General features: G+C 34.8%; 1 protein-coding gene across 1 annotated transcript; it reads left to right on the top strand.

The window, feature by feature from the left end:
• Positions 1 to 6,484: 6,484 nt before the first annotated feature.
• On the top strand, positions 6,485 to 15,135 carry LOC131653846 (uncharacterized). Its single transcript, XM_058924150.1, has 15 exons — positions 6,485 to 6,656; positions 8,273 to 8,378; positions 8,498 to 8,606; positions 8,704 to 8,835; positions 11,312 to 11,416; positions 12,045 to 12,128; positions 12,225 to 12,340; positions 12,536 to 12,637; positions 12,723 to 12,836; positions 12,953 to 13,009; positions 13,097 to 13,163; positions 13,295 to 13,348; positions 13,924 to 14,001; positions 14,677 to 14,712; positions 15,046 to 15,135. Exons 2-15 carry the CDS (start codon positions 8,359 to 8,361, stop codon positions 15,133 to 15,135), a joined length of 1,164 nt encoding a protein of 387 aa, XP_058780133.1. The 5' UTR covers positions 6,485 to 6,656; positions 8,273 to 8,358.
• Positions 15,136 to 15,449: the final 314 nt, after the last annotated feature.

The following is a 15,449-nucleotide window of genomic DNA, read 5'->3' as shown; positions in this document are numbered from 1 at the left end:
TATTTCCTTTTGATTTTAGGGTTTGCCCTTATATTTTCTGAACTGTGCATACACTCACTCCTTTCTATGCCTTGCCTTTTTGCCTTTTCAGGGTTAGTCTCAAGACATCCTCCGTCTGCCAACCATGTCAGATCAAATTCGAAGCTAAGTGCCCATTTGCTTTATTTATTTTAAATTTCTTTATTCTTTATTTTTAAGGTTAATTCTGTTTGCCTCCGAACTAATAACGCACTCACCCTTCTGTTTATTCTTTCTTTTCCAATTTTCAGGGTTTGTCGATTGCCGAAGCCACGAGTATTGGTAACCCTAAACCTTAACCCTGATATTTTCTGCCTTTTATTATTACTTATGCCAAACCCTATTGGGGGATCCGCTGGTTTCATTTTCCCCTTCCCCATATTGCTATTGTTATTGCTTTATGATAAATTGCGTGGTTAGTAATTTAGGGAGTGTAACCTTGAATTGAATTAGCCTCACTAATTACAAGATAATTTAATCGAATTAATCACGTGATTGTTGCACCCACGCACACTTTTGGGGTAACCTCTTTGTTGCCTTGTTGCCTGTTGCCTGTTGCCTGTTGCCTTGTGTATTTTTTGCAGAATAGCCATGTCCCTCGAATATGAGGATACCTCAGCTATGTTGCCTCGATAAAAAGGTCATGCGACCCTAATGATGCTGCCTTCGATACACTAACATGACCTCGACCCTCGGAAGTTGCCTACGGAAAAAAGGCTGAGGTATCTTCTGGTTGCCTACGAATGAAGGCTATTCTGGTCTTTCCCTTAGACTACCTGCCCCTCTATGGCATGGGTCAGTCTTATGGCGAACGACATTGCGACGACCCTTTAACCTCCAAATGAAAGGCTTCCTGCCCTCTTATGGCAAGGATAGACCCTTTCACCCTGAAAGGCTAAAAGAACTCTTTTTTCAAATTATAAGGTAATTGCCCCTAATTGCCTTGCTCTGGCTAAAATGTCTTTTATCAACTTTTTCTTAAACAAACACTCTCAAGGCTACGCTCATTTACGAGCTAAAGTCCTTGTTTCTTCATCTTCTATACATTTCTAAACTTTTGGTTTCAAAACGAGCAAAGCAATTAAGAGCCCATGGAAAACCATGGATGCAAAGGGTGCCTTACACCTTCCCTTTGCATAATTACCCCCCGAACTCAAAATCTTTTTAAAAGGTATTTTCCTGTTCTTTTAGCCTTTCCGATATTTGGATAAAATAAAAGTCGGTGGCGACTCATGCTTAACCGCAACATTTTCGATTATAAAAGTCAGTTCACCGTATTACAGAAAGGAATATCAAAGACACTCAGAAGAGCATTAAATGAACTTTGGAGAAGAATCAAGCACATCCAGAAAAGCGTTGAACGTACGAGAAGCAAGCCTTAGAGATATCCAGAAAATCATTGGATAAACCCTGGAAAAGATCGTCAAAGACATTCAGAAGAGCGTTGAATGAACTTTGGGAACACACGTCCAGAAAAGCATTGGATGATAAGGAGTCCAAACTCTAGAATTAACGGAGACAACCAAATACATTCAAGAAAGCACTGAACACAAAGGATACCTGATAACCCGAGAATACGCTAGAGACATCCAGAAAAGCGTTGGATGTGGAAACCAAATGGAAAATCTGAGTAGTCATTCAGGAAAGCATTGAACGCTACCAAGGATTCTGAAGAAAGCATCCATGACATTCAGAAGAGCATTGAATGTATGGGAACAATCTAAACATTCTAGAAAAGCATTAGAATGATCAGAGACATATCCGGGAAAACATCAGATAAACAAATTATGAGAAAACATCAGAATAACAAAGATACATCCGGGAAAGCATCAGATAAATAAATTCTGGGAGAACATCAGAATAATAAAGACACATCCGGGAAAGCATCAGATAGATATAGATAGATGAACCAAAGGGATAAATCTGTATAGGATAAATGCCAAGTAAGTTGGACTTTGATCATAAGGTGAAAATGTTGTTTGCAACAAGACCTTGGAAAATGCAAATGAATATGAATCTGCATGCATGATATTGAATTTTGTTTATGCATGATATGAAATTTTTCTATGTATGATATGAATGAACTATGCAATGCAATTGGAGATAACAATCGAGATAGACTCTTTTTGTGCGGCAGAGATGGATGTCTGATTCCTCAACACATGGAACACTGCCTATAAGCTCTTCTATCACACTTGCAAATTATACTGAAATGATGATCCTTTTGAGAAGGATTGATAAACTGCTTGGAGATTCTCTTGAAGAAGATTTCCCCAACATAAGTCTTGAAAGAGATCTTTTGATAAACCAAATCTGATAATAACTTGCACTAAGATAAATCTTGAACTGATTCCCAATAGGATCCTTGAAATGAAATGCCCCTGATAAGATCACGGACCAAGTTTCTCAACTGTTTGAAATTCCTTGATGAGGAAATGTTGTTTACAAGCAAAAATGTTTGTTTAAGACTGGTAATCTAAATGCAAAGCATGCAAGTTTTTGAAATCAAAAGGAAATGGAATTGTAAAGCAAAAGAGAAAAGCAAAGAAACATGGCATTTGAAGTGAAAGGTAAAGCAAAAAAGACCAAGACAAATGATTGACAAACTCTCTTAGGAGTCAGGTTAATGCAACCTTACTGTAGCATGCTTTCAAAATAAACCTAGCTTCAATTAGGACTTCTGAAGGTTGTATCGTGGCTTGGTTCACAGTTTGAGAAACAAAGTATATAAGGCTCAAAATTTATTGGTGCCCACCCCATCTTCGTGATGAACTTCCATCCTATGTTCAGTTAACTCAACCTATGCATTCAGGTTTCGAGAGAATTTGGAATTGCAACACTTGTATAACAATGATAATTCGGAGGCCAAGGGATTTCTGAGATGGCAGTCACTTCTCTTACACAACATTTGTTGTTTTGAGGATTTTTGTCAACTCTTTTCCTTTTGACGATTTTCTTTTGTGATCCCTAACCTTTGCCTGAACTGTTTTATTTTGAGATTACAGTCAGCGGGATGCCCCAATTTTATTTTTTTGCCTAAGTCTCCTTCATAGGTTTTGACTTAGCGGACTTTTCTTGAATTTTTTATATTTTTTTCTTTCATTTTTTCATTATTTTCTTTGGAAAGATAGTGACTTCCTTGTTTAATGATTGCGGAAAACCATCATCATCACTTTGACTTTGAAGGACATCTTCGACACTTCTTTGATGTGTGCGAAGGAAAGCTTGAGATTGCGACCTTATTGAAAGGTAACTTGAATGAAACTTTTAAATTTGAATGCACAAGTGAATAAACTGAAAACTACCCATCCCCAGGTTAAAATTGTGGGGTTTTCATTTAAAAAGAAACTCCAACTTCAAAGGCTCAGATGGGTTGACAAGGGGTAAACTTCCTTATTTCTTCAGTGTTTGGGAGTTGAAACAATGCTTGTACATCATCAGCAGATTTTTATTCGAAAGCACACTAACAACAATTATTAGAATCTTGTTTTCATCATCCTCCCTCCAATCTTTGCTTAAACATGGTAAAGAAAGCAAATAAAAGAAACATATTTTTGTTGTTTTTAAAAAAAGAAATAAAGCAGTAAATGAGAAGAATTGAATTAAAACATGCGATGCTCATTACATTTAAAATTAGCAGTAAGAAACAAACAAGTTTGAAAGTAAACAGTCATTACAATTGTAAGAAATGCAAACAATAAAGAAACAAGGCCTAGTGAATAATCAGCACCAAGGATGAGCTGTCACGTCTGAAACACTTGGCTTTAGAAGATAAATTGACTTTGACTGAAGCTTCACTTGTCATGCCTGATTTTGAACCATCAATCTCCATTCTAACTTCAATATAGTGATTATCTTAGTTTTCCATTCTCAACCTAATGGCAGCTCTAGTTCCGTAGCGGTGTTGAGGAAACAACTTGATAATTGACAACTAACTTCAGAGAAAAAAAACAACTGAAATTGAAATCTCGGGCAACCTGGACAAATGCGAGAACTATGCAAATGATATGCAATGCAAGATGTAATGCAAGATGCAAGAAAATATTCATATTAAGAAACATTAAAAAACATTACAAAACAAGAAAATCCATTAAAAGTCGTCTATATGCTATCAATAGCTTCCTCCATCTTCTAATGGGCTAAACGCCTATATTTCAAATTTGCATCCAAATCATCATAAAGTTTCTTAGAAAGAGAGTATTGTTCAAAAAATAACTAATGTGTATATAAAAAGAGAGTAGAAATGTACAACAAAAGCAAAGCTTCCTTCACTCACTATCACTCACGCTTTCTTAGCATTTTTTTTTTTTCTATTCGTAAAATCCCTTTTTAAATTGAAATTGTTATAATATGGATTATCATAAAATACAGGTACGGTGGGATTTAGAAAATTGATTGGTTCCTAGTGGTTTTCAAGCATCTTTAATACAAAGTAAAATTATTTCAGTGCTAAGTAATATGAACTCAACTAGTGAAGTTTCCATTTGTGTCTATAAGAATATGAGTCTGGATAACATTGTTCCATATGTACATCAGGCTCTCAGGCCCTCACCTCCTTCTAAGCATTTACTAACATTAATGTTCCTCTAGTGGCGAAAGGGAAGAAAGATAGAACTGATAAGCTTCATATTCTGGAAATGCTGAAATATGTAATGGAAACCCCCTACACATTTATCATTGATATTTGGTGTTCTGGCCTGGACCAAGCAGGCCCAGCTCTTCTCACTAGCCGAGCAGGCCCAAATCATTGGGCCCATTTACTGGATAACCGTCAAGAGTTATCCACGCGCGAAGACCACGCGTCACGCAGCGGGGGATTCGGTCAACCATCTCCGAACCCTACGCTATGCTCTTCCAGAACGTGGGTCACCTGCTGACTCAGCCCTAGCAGAAGGACGTTCTGGCAGTTTCCTAGCACGTGGGCCTCCAATTGGATTTGGCCCAATTAGGAAACCTTGGCCCAGCGCTGGGGGCTATAAATACCCTCTTTCACCAGAGGGTCAGGTATTCTATTCTTCACTCTCAACCCTCATTCTCTGATAGCTACTAACTTAAGCATCGGAGAACCTTGCAGGTACCCCCCCCATCTTGCTCTCCAAGCCAGATTCCGCTGCCTTGACGATTCTTCTGATCAGGTACGATCATTTGGTGACCGTGATTTTCCAATGCTCTACATAAGCTACGATTTTTAGTATACTTGCTCTCCCCAAACATCAAGATGGATTGTTAATAGAGACTTTTATGAAAGTTTGGTTATGGAGTAGTTTCACAAGTGGGTAAATTCCATATTTGTCGTGTGGGTTGTCTCTTGTCAGAAATCTGATTTTACCTCTCAAAACCCAACCGAAGCTGAAACCATGTACACAAAAACAATTATTTCTATATGGTGGGATGTCTAATTCCCAGTACTATTAATTTCCACCGAATATCACAAAATATATCATCAGATTTTCATCGGTTAAACTTAGGTGGTCCAACTGAAATTAACTATTATGGGGATACAACAAAAAAGAATTCATCTCTTCGGCGGGCTCTCCTCACCACTAGAATAAGCATCCATGATATTGTTGATGATGCTAAAGTGGCTGATAAGATTAGCATGACAAATATGTTGATATGAGCTTTAAACCACTCCACACCTGCAATTTATTTGGTGATTTCAAATAACGAGGATTTGACGATTGCTCTGACATGATTGGGAGAAATGAATTATTAAATTATGACTTCTCAACCTGATCCATATTCTTAATTCTTAATTGAAGTGTCTACTGAGGTATGATATTAGACTAGCCTCTTGAAGGCCTGTTGATGGTGGGTCTCGTGATCTGAGATCTAGTTGGTGTTTTGGTGGAAAGAGGATCGTTACATGACTTGTGTCTAGAGCGTTGTTATTTGTTGTTTTGGTTGGGGTTCTCTTGTTTTTTTTTTTGCTTTTGGTTGTTATTTGTTGTTATTCCAGTTTTGTCTTTATTTTTCTCTTGGTACTTATTATGGCAGTTAGATTGATGTAATTTTTATTGAGGTTGAGTTTCACCCACTTTTTTTAATATATATTAACATTTATATTTTCATAGAAAATATTTAATGTATTTCATTATTTATAATGCAATTTTTTTAATGATTTGAATAATATGAATCAACTTTTTCGCACGGACACACGTGTCTTTTATTAATTTATAATTTAAAAAATAAAAAAAAAAAAAACTTAAGAAACCAGAATCTAATATTAATATTTTTTTTTAGTTTAAGTGAAGACTTTTTTTATGAAATCAAAATTGCATGAAGAAGTTGCAACATTAAGTTAACACCTCTTTGATGGAGAGGAGGATGCTTAATTACATGACTGACCACCTAAATAAATCAAGATATTTTCTTTTTTCAGAAAAGTTAAAAAATACGTGTCCACCGCGTGGCACACATTTATAGGCCATAAAAAATCAAGTCAAGAAGAAAAATAGGGTAGTTTCGTATTTTCCAGTTCTGCAACACCACTACTGAACAACGGTCAAGCATGAGTAGAATAGTCTTGTGAAATTCTCTTCACAGTATATAATCGCTGGCTCTCTCTTCGTTCAATCGAGATCGAACACCAACAAACTTCAACTTCAACCATACCGTTTCTTCCTTCAACCGAATCGGTAAGTTCCATCGAAACTTCCATTTTCGTTTTCGTTTTCACGAAGTTGTGAATTTAGTTTTCTGCTGTGATTTAGGAATCGTTTGAATTCTGGTGTTGTGTGTTGTTCGATTGAATCTCTCGTTTTCGTTTAGTTAGATTATTAGTTGTAATGTAGTTGTGGATTTGCGCTGTTTTCGTCTTCAGTTGTAATTTAACACTTTTGATTTCATTTGGTTCTTGTAGTGGATTTTGCTTTTTCTCGTTTGGGGAAAATTGTGCTATTGACTACTCTATGTGTTAGGTTATGCATGAAGAAAATTGATTTTGAAGTAATTGGTTATAAATAATTGATTATGTCTATACTTGAGTTGAAAGTAATAAATTGATTTATATTCTATGTAGCACCGACACTTCTGACAAAAGCCGTGTCCGTGTGTCTATGTCGAACGCCTGCATCAACACTTGTGATTACGTTTAATTTATTTATTTTTTCAAATTATTACCGGTATTGACACACCTGCATCAACACTTGTGATTACGTTTAATTTATTTATTTTTTCAAATTATTACTGGTATTGGTGTGTCAGTGGAGAAATTATTGCATGGAAACAACCTTAAATCCATATTCTTAGGAACAACCAATAAGAAGAGAGAACAATTTTAATTTATTTAAAATTTTAATTCCTTTTTTAATTGGATTCATGGGGTGGTAATGATTATGAAGGAGAGAGAAAATGATGTATTTGTGTTCGGAGTGTCCGTGCTTCATAGTTTATATTTGAATACTTTCATGAAAAAATGAGTTGAATAATAATTTTCAGTGTAAAAATAAATTCTAGAATCAAAAGCTCCAATTTCTAGTCGGAAGTTATAGTCGATTCAAAATCAATTTTACATGAGAGAAAAATGTCAAAATTGATTCTAGATCTCTAGAATCAATTTTGACTCCTCCAAAAGTGGAATAAAACATACACTAAGTTTTGACTTGTGACACTGCTATTATCCACATTTTGCTTTTCCTTGTTCTTAATGGACTTGAATCTTTGAGGCCATGCATTTCTAGTTAGGATTAGTTTATAAGTCCTTGTAAACTTATAGATGATTATAATAAACTATGGAGCTTAAGAAAGTTGAAAGGTTGAAGCTAATTTTGAAAAATTCATGGTTATTAGTGCCAGATAATTTAGATTTTTTTTTCCGCTAGGGCTTGTGGAGAAGGTTGACCCAACTTGCTCATAAGCTACCCTAATCCCCTATCAGTATTAACACAGTGGCTTTAAATGCTTTCTGCTGTCTTTGCTTTGGTGGATTTGAATATGTTTGGTTGGTTCTGTGTTTGTTTTGGTGGATTTAAATATGCTTGATATCGTGTTTGCTTCGGAAATAATTAGTCTCAATGTCTTAAGTCACGTTTCTGATAAACTACATTTCACACACACACACACACACAAGCTTGACTAGCTCACAAGTAAGTAATGTGATTTCTTCTATACATTCACATGATATGCATGCATCCATGGTGAAATTCGCTTGGATGAAAAGCCGGATAGATTAGTTGGACACACAAATGCACACCCTACCTGACTACTATTATATCTGTGTATTAAACTCGGTCTTTCCTATGATTCTTGAAAGGTGACATATTTGCTTCAGAGTTGGCATAAGGATATCATTTTCAGTGTGACAATTATCTCGACTAGATTTTGCTAGATACTGACTGCATGGGAATAATGCAGCGCAGGTAAGAAGAAAATTGTATTTGTAGCTCAAAAGAGAAATAATTCCTTTTTTTACTTAACACTTGTTATCCGTGTCCATTCAACCAAAATGACTGAACTTGGTTTACTATTTATTCTCTAGTGCACATAAAAGATCAAATGATAGTACCCGGATTATCATCACAGCAATCATGGGAATTTCCTTTGGAATTTTTATTGGCATTTCAATTTCATCTGTCCATTTGAATAAGGTAAAATTTACAACCATTAATCTCTTAAATGTTGTATTAGGCACTTATCATCCTTATGAAACTTCCCTTCATTTACCTGGGGGTCAATCTTTTGCAGATTAGCTTACTTTCAGGTGTAAAGAGTTCTTTTGATGTAACTAGGACTGAAATAGACAGAGCTCATGCTGTTTTTGACGGATCTTCTGGAACCAAACATATTGAAGCCCAAAGGTCTGCTACTTTACCAAAGGTAAATCACCGTGCTTATTCTTTAGATGGACTCAAATTCGCGCATTAATATTCTCAGAAAAGTAAAGCTGCATATTTTGGTCAATAATTATAACTATATTCCAAGAGAGCATCCTTTGGTTGTTAGCACAGACATAATAAGTGAAAATGAAACTGTTATTTGAAAGGTTGAATTTGATCTTTGTTTCTTTATTTTCAGAATATGCTCTATTGTCATTTCTTGGTCATGGTTTTATCTTGCATAAGACATGCTAGAATATTTTGTGTTAATGATCTTTCTCGGTGGCTATTGGCTGTGTGTTGGAAATATCTCAAACAGCTAAACCTTCTTTTCTAATAAAGATTTTAAGGTGTACAAATTGAAGTGTCAGATGATATTTTATTAAATAAACATTTGTTTATATTTTGAAATTTATTTGTGGTTGATCTTTTGTGATCTTGTTCTATAATTGATCATACGCAAATAGGATATAAAACCTACCAAAAAGAAAAATAGTCACAAACTTCAATTCCAGAAAAGAAATAAACGTCTGCGTGTATGTTGAAAAAGTATATAATCATAGGCTTTTATTCTAACTTGGATGTTTTTAAAAGAATAGTGATTAGGTGCTAGCATTCACGGTTTATCAACTATATAACTTTTCATGAAATAGACTACTATTTGAACTGATTATTTTCTAGATGTGTGTTGAACAACAATTTGGGTGCAGATGGTTAGATGGTTAGGAATCAGGAGCTTATCGACTGAAATTTATCATATACTCATCACTATTAAAAACTATGCTGAACTTGCAAAGTAGTACTTAAAAATATTAAAAATTAATTTCTTAATCAATCTAATAGGCCTTAGCATTGACTTTGTTTAGATCTTTGAAATTCATAAATCAACCCTCCTTTTCCTAGAGATCCTTTGAAATACCTCAAGATTTGAACCACTACATCTCTTAAGAATTATGGTTGGTTTGGGTCTAACTCAACCTTACAAAACCAGCTTGTAAGGTAAACATTGCCCCCAATTATAAACATATAATCAAGCCGTATATTGTCCGATATGAGACTCTTTAACACACCCCCTCACATCTAGGATTGTACATATGGAGCATCGACATAAATGGGGGATGCCGATAGAAGAAACCTGATAGCAGATGGCCCAACAGATTTTAAACGAGACTCTGATACCATCTTAAGAATTGTGGTTGAGCCTAACTTAACCTTACAAAACCGGTTTGTAAGGTGAGGATTGCCCCCACTTATAAACATATGATCAATCAGACCATATATTGTCCAATGTGAGACTCTTTTAACAATCTCAATGACTATTACGCGAACAAAACATTACAGCAAAGACCTAGTCATAGTAAGATAATTTAACTTCTTAACCAGTCTCTTATATCTACCAGGATCTAAAGAAAAACCCTTGATCCGACACAATACTTACGACAAAGACCTAGTCATAGCAAGGATCTAAAAAAAACCCTTGATCCGACACAATACTTACAACAAAAGCCTAGTCATAGCAAGGTAACTCAACTTCTTAACCAGTCTTTGATATCTAGCAGGATCTAAAAATGACCCCCTTGATCTAACGTAAGTTCAACATTAGGATCCAACTAGTCTCCTCTAAAATGTCAAGTGCATAATTGAGCACACCTTTCTTTTACAGATCTACTTCATTCTTTAGGAAATATTTCAGGTAGCCTGAGTCCTTAGTTTGAAAGTGCAAAAACAAATATTTCTGGTCATTTCCTTTAGTAACTATATCATCCACATAAACAATATAATTGCATTGATTAGTAGAGAATGTATATAAAATATTGAATGGTCATCTTTGGTGCCCATGGTCCCAAAATCCTAAAAAACAGAACAGAATTTGCCAAACCATGCTTTAGGGCTTTATTTGAGGCCGTATAAGACTTTGCGCAACCTGCAAACACAGCCACCAAATTTCCCTTGAGCAATGATTCCAAGTGGTTTCTCTGTATAGATTTCCTTAGCTAAGTCACCTTGAAAGTAGAGTTTAAATATCCAAGTGACAGAGAGGCCAACTTTACATGTAGCTGCCAGAGATAGGAAAAGACGAATCAATGACATCTTCGCAACCAGGGAAAAAGTGTCACCATAATTCATATAAAAAATATGAATATGGCTTTTAGCTACAGGGTGGGCTTTCAATCATAGCCGGCTGGAAATCAAATTCAAATCAGCCTTATATCTACCCTATTATGTAGTATCTGCAACATAATATCTCAACATATCTTAACAGATACTAGTCTGAACAGGGTCGTACATAATCATTAGGGACTGTTAATTTTTTATAAATTAAAGTACTTTTTTGAATTATTTTTCTTATTGATTTTTGTTGCATTGCAGCTATAGGTTTCATATAGCATGTAATCATATCATAATATAACTATTCTTGCTTTAGATGAGTAGCATTTTACTATATCAAATCTGATTTGAAATTGCTATTTTTACAGATTAATGTTTCATCAAATCCTCGAGGAGCTGAATCACTTCCCCCGGGAATTGTTGTATCAGAGTCTGATCTTTATTTGCGCCGACTATGGGGTGATCCTAGTGAAGTATATGACCAAAACAGTTATTTACTATACAAGAAATTATCTGTGGCTTATAGTTTTTACTTTTTATCTGTGCTCGACTACAAATATGACTAGAATTCTGAAATTGAATAAAAATCCCCACGCGCACTCTTTCTGTGATGTCAGTCTGTCTCATTTGCATGTGTTGTCTATGGCTTGTAATGCAAGGCACTTGAGTTTGTGTGTGTTGTCTATAAATCACAATGCCGAGTCTGTCACAGGAAAAGAGAGAGCCATGCTTACATTTCTTTCTTCTTTTTCATACTTCAACCTCAATTGTAAAGGGTATATTAGAAAGCCAAAACTATTTCCCCTGATGCACGGAAAAATTGGCTAGAGATGTGCACTTAATCTCAATTGAAAAGGGTATACTAGAGAGCCAAAACTATTTCCCCTGATGCACGGCCAAATTGGCTAGAGATATGCAGTAATCTCATTTCTGTCTTCATGCAGCTTTTATGCATGTGTGGGTGGGTGCCATTGCATATGAGTGTATCAGGAGATATGCATGTCGATAAGTTGTTGTGTTGATATGGATAGCACTTACATGTTAGATACCTATTTCTTTTGTTTTTCCGCAAATCTTACAACAAAACCATGAATTCTGCAGGACATAAAGAAAAAGCCAAAATATTTACTTACATTCACCGTTGGTTATAATCAGAGGCACAATATTGATGCTGCACTGAAAAAGGTTAAAAGATAGACTACATTAATAAATTTCAATTTATTTGTATGTTTACTCTTTCATATTTTCTTTAGAAGTACTGACTATAAAATTGTTCTGTAGTTTTCTGATGATTTTGCAATTTTGCTCTTTCATTATGATGGTCGAACTAGTGAATGGGATCAATTTGAATGGTCAAAGAATGCAATCCATGTTAGTGTAAAGAAACAAACAAAATGGTATAACTTTTTTCTGTCATTATTTGCATATAACATGTTGAGTTCATTGGCAAAATATCGGGGAATGAGAAGGCAATTGTCTTTGTTCACATTTAATATGGAATTCTTAAAAGTGCTTAATGTTGTCATGAATGATGATTCTACTGCATCACTCCCTTACTTTTCTTCACCCTGTTCTAATTTCATGTTATACAGGTGGTATGCTAAAAGGTTTCTGCACCCTGACATAGTATCAGCTTTTGAATATATTTTAATCTGGGATGAAGATCTTGGAGTGGAACACTTCGACGGGGACAAGTATGACTTTCATGTGTTTAGCCTACTTAAGGGTACATTATATGCAATTTTTAGTTTGATTAATTTACCAAATTCTAATCTCTAGGTATATGAATTTAGTCAAAAAATACGGTTTAGAGATCTCTCAACCTGGTATTGAGCCCAATAACGGATTGACATGGGAGATGACAAAGAGGAGGGGTGACAGAGAAGTTCACACGTATTACTTTGGCCTTCCTATCTTTCTAATTTTAAGCATTGATGTAATATGGCATTTTTTTCACGGTTCAAATGTTCTCTTAAATCTTGAAATATTTATGTCGTGTTGGCATATAGGGTTACTCAAGAGAAACCAGGATGGTGTAGTGATCCGCATCTGCCTCCTTGTGCTGCGTATGCTCTCTCTTTCACCCTTGATATATCATTATGTAATCTTTCTTATCTATGCAGTTAACAATATTATTTCTTCTGTTATTTTAGATTTGTGGAAATTATGGCCCCTGCTTTTTCTCGGGAAGCATGGCGATGTGTGTGGCATATGATTCAGGTATATTCATTTTTTCATCTCCCACGTGATGGTTATTGTAATATAACTGAATGAGTAGCCAAACTTTCTTTTGTGTGATATATACAAACTTTTTAGTCACCTAAATGAACTTTCCAAATATATGCTTGTAGAATGATCTAGTGCATGGATGGGGATTGGACTTTGCCCTCAGAAGATGTGTGGAGGTGAGGAGATTCTATTATCTATTTTTTCTCACCCGATCCTAATGCTGGGACTTTTATCATTTTCATTATCCTTGTTAATATCTTGGTATGCTTCAATTGGTAATACGTGGCTTCAGACGCTGAGCTCATAATCTCAATAAAATTATATTATCCCAGCATAACTTTTTGTTTTTCTTTTTGAACTTATCCCTTAACATAATTTATTAATTTCCTGGTTTTATGATAATGTATTGTATTTGGGTTTCTGTTCATAATAATGAATTTTGGCTTCTTGTTTTCATAAATTACTATATAGATTATCGGTATTATGGTCAATTGTAATTCTCAAAATGCATTTGATGGTTTCGTTTATTCTTGAGTTAGTCAAAGAGGCTTCCAGAATGCTATGTTTTTTGTCCTTTTCATTTTTGTGAATCTTCCACAGGCTATTTCTGTGTGGAATCTGTATATTTCGTGCTCAATAATACATGGTTACAATTATATTCGCATCACTTACAAGAAATCTTCTTAAAACATGAAAATTGATTTAGTTAACCTTGCTTTAATCTGAATGAACCTGTTTTTCCTATTTTTAGCCGCCAGCACATGAAAAAATTGGTGTAATTGATTCTCAATGGATTATTCATCAAGTAATTCCTTCTCTCGGGAACCAGGTTAGTCATCACTGGCTTATAAAATATTAATGGCCACTTACTTCTTTTGAGAGTAACATTCTAAACTGAGAGTTTTTATGTATATGCATGTACGTGTTGTTGTTGGGATTCTATTATATGTGGGCTATGCTTGGTTAATAAGGTGGAAAATAAAAATCATTTCTCATTAAGATGTATGAATCACAAATAACTTAAGTCTTGTTGGATGGATCTACTTAAGTAAATATCTTTATTGCCAATTTTTTCCTCCTAAGACTCAAATTGAGACCTTAATGAGAAACCAAACTCTTTACTATTTTGACCAACATGTGTTGGCAATAAAAGTATATTTTCACATAATAAAGTCTACATTAAAGATATCTGGATTGCATTGTTCCAACTCCCAGGTGTTTTTGTTTATTTTGTTTAAATTTTCCTCTTTATCTTTTCCACTTTCTCAACCAAGCATAGCTCTGGTGTAAGAACTGTAGAAGTTGATTCTAGTAGAGGTTTCAATGAGTTCATGCTGGCTGGATATTGAACTATGATGAAATTGTTTTTAATGTTTCTTTTGGGATGGGTGGGCTTCCTATTATAATTTGATTATAGATTGTTTTTTGTTAGTGGATGATAGCTTTTTCTGTTATTGATTTATTTTATTTTGAATTTTTTTGTATTATATGATATCATTTTCAGGGACAATCTGAAAACGGAGAAGATCCACGCGCAGCAGTATGTGTATTTCATATTTAAGAATGTTATTTGCAGTTTTTTTGGCTCACACAACTACCTAACTGTTTTCTTTCTGAAATCTGCTATAGCTACTATTTTTTTTTGTATCTTAGATTGCAAGATCAGTTGTCCTAGTAGCTCTACTCAGTCTCTTAAAAGTTTTTCACACTCTGCAATACTACTATTTTTTTTTTGGATCAACTACCACCCAAAACTAAGATAAATAAAAAATCTGTATACTTTTAAAAACAAAATTTTTGTGATTTTTTAATGCTTAATGTTGCTGTGCTTTTTACAAACAAATATTAAACTCTTGTTCTGCATCTCTTTTAGGTCAGAGCCAGATGCAGAAACGAATGGGGCCAATTTCAAGCCCGGCTAAGCAATGCGGACAAAGAGCATCTCGAAGAACTTAAGGTTTGATACGGATGCATTTTAATTACTATTAGGGAAGGTTTGATACCCGGATGCATTTTCCTATTGTACATGTTTAAAATACACTCAGGGGGCTTTTGTTGTGTATTGCTTTCTCCCCTCTTGAGTATAATTTTTGGTATACAGAGCACCGTTTACTTTTTTATTCTTATTTTTTATATTATAAGTGATAACAATCTTCAATCTAATTACTATTAGATTCAAAGTTTTAAGGTGATAGTGGAGTTGAAAAGTCTTGGAACAAACCAAATTATATTCTGTTTGGTTGGGGTTTGAAATGAAGTAATCAACTATTGGAACCA

Source organism: Vicia villosa, linkage group LG2 (genome assembly GCF_029867415.1).
Source record: "Vicia villosa cultivar HV-30 ecotype Madison, WI linkage group LG2, Vvil1.0, whole genome shotgun sequence".
Lineage (NCBI taxonomy): Eukaryota > Viridiplantae > Streptophyta > Magnoliopsida > Fabales > Fabaceae > Vicia > Vicia villosa.
Note: the sequence above shows the minus strand (reverse complement) of the source record. Positions and strands in the feature narration are given on the sequence as shown.

Bases quoted from the DNA above. Each gene is read 5' to 3' on its own strand.
- LOC131653846 (XM_058924150.1), top strand. From the start codon at position 8,359: ATGGGAATAATGCAGCGCAG. The intron at 8,379-8,497 runs GTAAGAAGAAAA...TTTATTCTCTAG, and splicing joins ATGGGAATAATGCAGCGCAG to TGCACATAAAAGATCAAATG. The intron at 12,638-12,722 runs GTATGACTTTCA...TCTAATCTCTAG, and splicing joins GAACACTTCGACGGGGACAA to GTATATGAATTTAGTCAAAA.